This window comes from Acanthisitta chloris, unplaced genomic scaffold (assembly GCF_000695815.1).
Source record: "Acanthisitta chloris isolate BGI_N310 unplaced genomic scaffold, ASM69581v1 scaffold38763, whole genome shotgun sequence".
Taxonomy (NCBI): Eukaryota; Metazoa; Chordata; class Aves; order Passeriformes; family Acanthisittidae; genus Acanthisitta; species Acanthisitta chloris.
Genome location: NW_008664990.1, coordinates 271 through 7,728, shown reverse-complemented (window position 1 = coordinate 7,728; position 7,458 = coordinate 271). Strand labels below are relative to the sequence as shown.

The window sequence follows — 7,458 nt, the reverse complement described above, 5'->3', positions numbered from 1 at the left end:
GGACCGAAGAGCCACAGGAGTATTTTAAGGTTCCTGTGGGTATTGCTGAAAGAATGACCAGGGTCCTCACAAACTGCTAGTGTGACTGAAAGAGGGAGAGGAAGGAGAACACATCTCTCTGGGGACCACATTTAACTGTGGGCAGGAGAACTGTCCCTCTGCTTGTAGCACACACGTGCCCAGAGTGTGAACTCAGGGCAGGGTATCAGAACCTGGTTTACCCTGACCTGACAGCAAAGTGAAATGCCAGACATGAATGAAAGCAGATGCTGTCCCCAGGATCTTCAGAAAGTGAACAGCAGAGATGTTGTCTTCACATGCCAGGCTTGAAAACTCCCTCAAACTTTGCAACAAGAGCTTAGGTAATGCTTTACCATCCTTTTTCTGAGCTTTTATTACCTTCTGCTAGTAAAAGCTACTTGAGGTCATGTCTTTCTTTCCCTTGAGGATTAAAAAGGTAGATAGATTATCCCACAGCTTCATTTTGGTTGGTAATGACTGTTTTCCTTTCTCTGCAGAGACAGAATGTGCTGAAGATATGGTCCCTACTACTGCTGTAGTGCCTACAACTACTAAACAGGCTACCAGCCAGGCTCCAACAGCCACTCCAGCACCAACAGCATTGCCCTCAAACCCTGCAGTTGGTAAATACAACGTGACTGGGCCAAATGGAACCTGTGTACTTGCCTACATGGGGCTACAGCTTAATATCACCTATCTAAAAAAGGATGAAAAGGTACTTCTTGCTGTTATTTCTTCAAAGTCTTCAGATTCTTTTGATGGGGGGGGAAGACTTGGTAAATTATTCTAAGCTCACTTTTTTCTTTTAAAAGGGTTTTTGTGGTGTTCATCCATGAATATCCTCTATTGGAATTGCATAACTTGGCCTAGACTGGTGACATTCCAAACAGCTCTGCTGAAGGTGGTCATTAAGGGTTTTTCCATGCAGTAGGAGTAGTGCTGAACTTGGCTGTGGAATCCAGGAAGTGTACGTGGCCATTTCACAGGCGCAGGAAAAGTGATCAAGATATGAGTAGGGGGAATCTTGTTATCAGAGTTGCCATTTAAACAAGATACCGAAACTTTTAAATAAAATGCAGAAATTTGACCTGAGGCATCTGAATGAAAGCAGAGAACGGAACGTTACTACTGTAAAACTGCACAGGCTGTGACTGAGTTACCTTCCAGCCAGCACTGAAGAGGTTTGGGGATTTAACAGCTGATTTTAACAGCCAAAAACCCACATGGTCTGGGTAAGATCCAGCTCAGGTACAGGTTCTTTCCCTCCTCTGGTGATGCAGAGCTCACCTTGCCAGCCCCACAGGCTAACCCAGAGTCCCAGGGGGACTGCTGAAGACCCTCAGGACGCAATGGTGGTGCAAAGACAGCTGTTGCATTTATGACGTTGATGGTGACTGAGAGGTAAAGTCCTAAGCACTGCTGGCTGCTGTGTGCCTGCACAGTGGCTGATTATGTCAACTATGTTTTAGCCACCTTAGTTGTGTGAAATTCCCTGAGCGTGGCATTCTAGCTCTGCTGGAACAGCTGATTCCTACTGTACTGACCAGTGGGGAGATGGCAAATAGGTTTTTCCAAAGTCACATAGGGATCAGCTAAGAGGTCCTGGAAGGTTTCTGTTGGATTGTTTGGCAAGTGTGTGTCACCCACAGCCTTCTGCAGATGCAAGACAGTATAAAATCATGTGCCACAGGCTAAGCCAAAGCATTTTGAGCTGAAGTGACATGCAAGATGATTGTGCTTACAGGTGGTTCCCTTCATTACTTCTACGTTCTGTCAAAGCAGCATTTCATAGCATCTTGCCCTCCCCATGTAGTGTGGTGGTTCTTGATGTCTTTCCTGACTCAAAACCAAAGCAGTTTAGTGAGGGGAAAGCAGCAGGTTATTGGCTACAGCCAGTGAGGGCTGCAGAAAGCTCTGTCAGACATGCGGAGATGTTCTCTGTGTGGGCCTGGTAACTCAGGGGCAAACATTACACCATGTGCACATGAGTACAAGCAAACTGCACATCAGCTCAATGTAAGGTGATGTTTTAGTCTCTTCAGATGTCCTAACTGATCCTCTTCTCTCCCAGATGGGTTCGGTAGTGCTGAATTTCATCCCAAGGAACACAACTTTTTCGGGGAGATGCGACAATACATCTGCTTTGTTGAATCTGGCTTATGAGAAGACAAGGGTCATCTTCCTGTTTGCATTGGTAAGAACCTCCACACAATGTGTGTGGGGTCTGCAGGGCTTCTCACAGAGTCATAGAACCATCAGGTTTGGAGGAGATCTGGGGGGCACATCAGGCAAGGCATGGCCAGAGGGAGAGGGAGGGGATTGTCCTGCTCTGCTCTGTGCTGGGGTAGCCTCACCTGGAACAGTGTGAGCATTTTTGGGTGCCACAATGTGAGAAAGATGTTAAGTTATTGGAGAGAGTCCAGAGGAGGCAATGAAGGTGGCAAAGGGCCTTGAGGGGAAGCCACATAAGGAGTGGCTGAGGTCACTTGGTGTGTTCAGCCTGGAGAGGAGGAGACTGAGGACAGAGCTCATGGCTGGATACAACTTCCTCAGGGAAGGAAGTGCAAGGGCAGCACTGACCTCTTCTCTCTGGCACCCAGGGACAGGACCCAGGGAATGGGCTGAAGTTGTGTCAGGGGAGGGTTAGGCTGGAGATTAGCAAATGGTTCTTCCCCCAGAGGTGTTTGGGCACTGAACAGCTCCCAGGGCAGTGGGCACAGCCCCAAGGCTGACAGAGCTCCAGAGGTGTTTGGCCAATGCTCTCAGGCACAGGGTGTGATTGTCAGGGATGTCCTGTGCAGGGCCAGGGGCTGGACTGGATGACCCTCAAGGGTCCCATCCAGCTCTGGTTATTCTGTGATCATCAAGTCCAACCATTAACCTGCCACTGCTGGAACCCCTAAACCATATCCTTCGGCATCAGATCCAGTTATCTCTTTAACACTTCCAGGGATGGTGACTCCTCCACCTCCCTGGGCAATATTCCAGTGCCTGAACACCCTCACAGGGAAAACATTTCATGTGAGAAAACTAACTGGGACAAGTACAAGAGAAAAAAACATGCAGGAATGGGAGTATGTAAGTCCTTTGGTTTTAATACTGGGATTTAGTGGGCTTTATGCTTGGTAACTGTTGTGAGGGAAGAGTATGTTCATGTATATGTGCACACATACCTAGGTATCCATACAGAAGTATTCTGTTGGGAATGGGTATGTCTTTTAAGGCTGTGTTGCCTACTCTGTAAGGCTTCTGGCCCAGACTGGGAACAGCTGGTGACAAGTAGGCATCTCATCTAATTGTACAAATCTAGGGCTGGATTTAAGTCTTTGTGAGAGAACTAGAGGGAACAGTCATAAACTGAGACAGGGGAGAGTCAGATGAGATGTGAGGAGAAATGTTTTCCCTGTGAGGGTGTTGAGGCACTGGGATATTGCCCAGGGAGGTGGTGGAGTCACCATCCCTGGAGGTGTTGAAGAGGCATCTGGATCTGACACTGGAGGATCTGGTTTAGGGGTTCCAGCAGTGACAGGTTAATGGTTGGACTCGACGATCTTAGGTCTCCTCCAGCCTTGATGGTTCCATGATGGGATTGATCTAATGCCATCACCTTGACCTGTTGCTGTTAAATGACTCCATAGCTCAGTGGAGTACAGAGATCAGTGCCCTAGGCTGGTTAAGGCTTGGTTGGGACTGCAGTGTGCAAGTCAACAGTCTGAGTGGTGACAGTCCCCACTTTGCCTTCCCCAAACATGATCTTCCCTGAGGTGCATACCTTCTGTAGCATTCCTCTCCCAAAGTCCAGCTAAACTCTTTCTTTGGGTGCTAATCCCCATTATGGACTTCGCTGTGAAAACCTTTCTCAAAATACATCCAGAATCAAACCTGAATGTTAACAGATTATGTTGCACATGATGAGCTTAAATGCCAACTACTGGTTTGTCGTGTTTTTTTCTTTTAAAGAATGCAAGCTCTGAAAAGTTCTTCCTGCAAGGTGTGAATGTAAGCACGATTCTGCCTTCTGAAGCTGAAAGTAAGGACTTTTAGGTCTATTTTCAGTGACTACTCTATAAATTTTAAGGGCTGCCTGCATTAAATAACGTGTTAGAAATGTTGGGGGGTGAATGCATCAAATGGAATCTCTGTGAGCTTACAGCTCCTGCTCTTCAGGTTTATATAACAAGACTTTCTCTTTACACAGATCCACAATTTGAAGCCTCAAACAACAGCATGAGTGAGCTGAGAGCTACAGTAGGAAACTCCTACAAGTGCAGCTCTGAGGAGAACCTGCAGGTCACAGACAATGCCCTGATCAATGTATTTAATGTTCAGATCCAGGTTTTCAAGATCGATGGAGACAAATTTGGGGCAGGTAAGGACTTTGCATTTGGCAGCCCCTGCCAAGGAGAAGATTTGTGAAGTACACTTCGATATAAATACAACATTCTGTCAGTGGTGGGTGCTATGTTTAGTCTCTGCATGCCCCACTCCAGATGATGTGGGGGTTGGATGAGATGTCCGAGTTGAGGCTAGTGTGAGAAGGATGTAAAAAGCTCTCAAGTAACTGGGACTTGTTCCTGATGGTCCAGAGAAGAGTTAAGCAACCTGAGTACCAGCTTTGCCTCCTAGCTGTGTGCACAAAGTTGTATGAAGGTGGCTAAGCTGTCCCTTGTGTGCTGTGGTTAAAGCACGAAGGCTGTGGGAGGAGTTGCATGGATATCATAGAATTTAAGGGTTGGAATGAACTTCAGAGATCATCTAGTTGCAACCCCCTGCCCTGGGCAGGGACACCTCCCACCACACCAGGTTGCTCAAGGCTTCATCCAGCCTGGCCCTGAACACCACCAAGGTCGGGGTAGCCACCACATCTCTAGGCAACCTGAGCCAGTGTCTCACCACCCTCACAGCCAAAACTTCTGCCTAATATCTAGCCTAAATTTCCCCTCCTTCAGTTTGTCCCCACGGCCCCTTGTCCTGTCCCTGCAGCTCCTAACACAGAGTCCCTCTGCAGCTTCCCCGGAGCCCCTTCAGCTCCTGGAAGGGGCTTTGAGGTCTCCACACAGCCTTCTCTTCTCCAGGCGGAATAGTCCCAACTCCCGCAGCCTGTCCTCATAGGGGAGATGCTCCAGTGCTCTTAGCAACTTTGTGACCTCCTCTGCACTTGCTCCAACACTTCCATGTCCTTCTTATGCTGAGGACATCAGAACTTTGTGCAGTATTCCAGGTGGGTCTCAGGAGAGCAGAGGGAGAGAATCACCTCCCTTGACCTGCTGCCCACACTCCTGTGGATGCAGCCCAGGATTCCATTGGCTTTCTGGGCTGAGCTCACACTCAGCTCATGAGGAGTTTCTCACCCACTGTCACTCCCAAGTCTTTCTCCTCACTGCTGGTTTCAATTTTATGGTGACTAAGCTTGTGTGGAACATTAACAGCTCTTAAGGAATCAGTGTAACTCTCTATATTTTGCATACATAGGACTAGAAAGACTTCATCCTGAATGATCACATGGAATGGACTTGGCTTCCTTTTGGTTGTTGGGAAGCTGGAAGTTCCTTGAGACAGTTTTGTCTGTGTGCTAAGACCAGGCTGGATGAGGCCTTGAGCAACCTGATCTAGTGAGGAGGTGTCCCTGCCCAGGGCAGGGGGTTGGGACTGTAAGGTCCATTCCAACCCTTAAATTCTATGATTCTAAGCTTGAAGTTCTGCCTGTAGCTGTCTGGTGATGTGCTAGTGCCTGACATGGATCTTTTTTCTTTCTCTCTTAGTGGAAGAATGTCAACTGGATGAAAACAACATGCTGATCCCTATAATAGTTGGTGCAGCCCTTGCTGGCCTTGTTCTAATTGTCTTGATTGCTTACTTGATTGGCAGAAAGAGGAGCCATGCTGGATATCAAACAATTTAATGACTTGCACTAAAATCCACCGTAGAGGAAAAGCAATTGCAAGAGGCTGTGGGGGGGGAAAACCCAACCCCAACCCCACACGTTTCCCCTGAGCTAAGATTGATATTGTAAGGTAACATCTTTCCTTGCAAATTGCTTCTTTAAAGTCTGCTTTATTAAATGTGAAATCATCTTGCAGCATTTAACTATGCACAGAAATAACTTCTGAAAATTCTGGTGTTTAATTTTGCTAACTAGTTTCAAATATTTACCCACTTAGAAACAAGCTACAAGTTTTTAAGGGTGCTTTTTTCTTTTTTTTTTTTTTTTTTGGAATTGGCATTAAGATCATGTCAGCTAAAGATTCCAGAGAGAGTTGCTAATTCACACTGACTCAGTTTTCAGAACTCTTAACAAAGGGAAAAGGTTCATTCTTTGCACCTCCTGTCGAGCAATGATGTTAATGATCCTGATGAAGCATCTGAAAAAAAAACCCTCTTAGTAACAACTGACAGAATTGAAAGTCTGAACTTCACCTTGTCTCTTAGGGTGTGTGTTTTTTACTAAGCTTTAAACTCAAGGCCTGGCCCATGCAGGGTGTGAATGACACAATACCCAAACCTGACAGGAACTCTTGATAATTGGACAACTCCCCTGTTTGATATTTTTGATGCTCTGCCAGCTCCTTAGGAGCTGGGACTTTTTTAAAATGGGTGTTATTTTTATTTACCTCTTTTTTTCTTTTCTTTTTTGTAAAGTGATTTTGGTCTGTTCTGTTGGAAGGCTCAGAGAGATCCTGTTACTGCACACGTGTACAATATAGATCTCAATCTGCTGATTCTCTTGCTTTCAACTTGGCTGGGGGGTTGTACACTTCAAGGATCAGTTCGTATGTAATGCATTGCCTGTAACAATGCTAATAAAGACATTTTTTTTTCGGTATGTCTTGGTTTTCCACAGTGATCAGTAATACTGTTTGGCCCTTTAACTGCTAAAGTCATGCTTGGCTCTTCTTGGGAAGCTGCAAATAAGTCTTAGTGTGGAGTTAACCTTAAACGAGTGCTTAAGGTTTTACTTTGAGGCGCAAAGGTGAACCTTAATTGTGGTTGTGTCTTCAGAACAGTTTCTTTGGACTTTGTGCTTGGAAACAGATGGTAACCTGAGACCTGGAGAAGTTAACTCTTCTACTAAATGAGGGGAGACCTCATCACTCTATACAACTTCCTCATGAGTGCAGGGACAGCACTGACCTCTTCTCTCTGGCGCCCAGGGACAGGACCCAGGGAATGGGCTGAAGTTGTGTCAGGAGAGGGTTAAGCTGGAGATTAGCAAATGGTTCTTCCCCCAGAGGTGTTTGGGCACTGAACAGCTCCCAGGGCAGTGGGCACAGCCCCAAGGCTGACAGAGCTCCAGAGGTGTTTGGCCAATGCTCTCAGGCACAGGGTGTGATTGTCAGGGATGTCCTGTGCAGGGCCAGGGGTTGGACTAGATGATCCTCAGTGCTCTGGATCCCCTTCCAGCTCTGATTATTCTGTGACATTTCTGCTTGCTCAGAC

General features: G+C 46.6%; 1 protein-coding gene across 1 annotated transcript; it reads left to right on the top strand.

The window, feature by feature from the left end:
• The first annotated feature begins 427 nt into the window (after nucleotides 1-427).
• LOC103799252 (lysosome-associated membrane glycoprotein 1-like) lies at nucleotides 428-6,839 on the top strand. Its single transcript, XM_009071557.1, has 5 exons — nucleotides 428-736; nucleotides 2,093-2,215; nucleotides 3,982-4,051; nucleotides 4,220-4,390; nucleotides 5,784-6,839. Exons 1-5 carry the CDS (start codon nucleotides 428-430, stop codon nucleotides 5,921-5,923), a joined length of 813 nt encoding a protein of 270 aa, XP_009069805.1. The 3' UTR covers nucleotides 5,924-6,839.
• The last annotated feature ends 619 nt before the right edge of the window (nucleotides 6,840-7,458 follow it).

What these genes read in the sequence shown, in the direction of transcription:
- LOC103799252 (XM_009071557.1), top strand. Translation starts at nt 428, where the DNA reads ATGTCTTTCTTTCCCTTGAGGATTAAAAAGGTAGATAGATTATCCCAC. An exon ending in TCATCTTCCTGTTTGCATTG is followed by an intron (nt 2,216 to 3,981) that starts GTAAGAACCTCC and finishes TTTCTTTTAAAG; the next exon opens with AATGCAAGCTCTGAAAAGTT. An exon ending in TGGAGACAAATTTGGGGCAG is followed by an intron (nt 4,391 to 5,783) that starts GTAAGGACTTTG and finishes TTTCTCTCTTAG; the next exon opens with TGGAAGAATGTCAACTGGAT.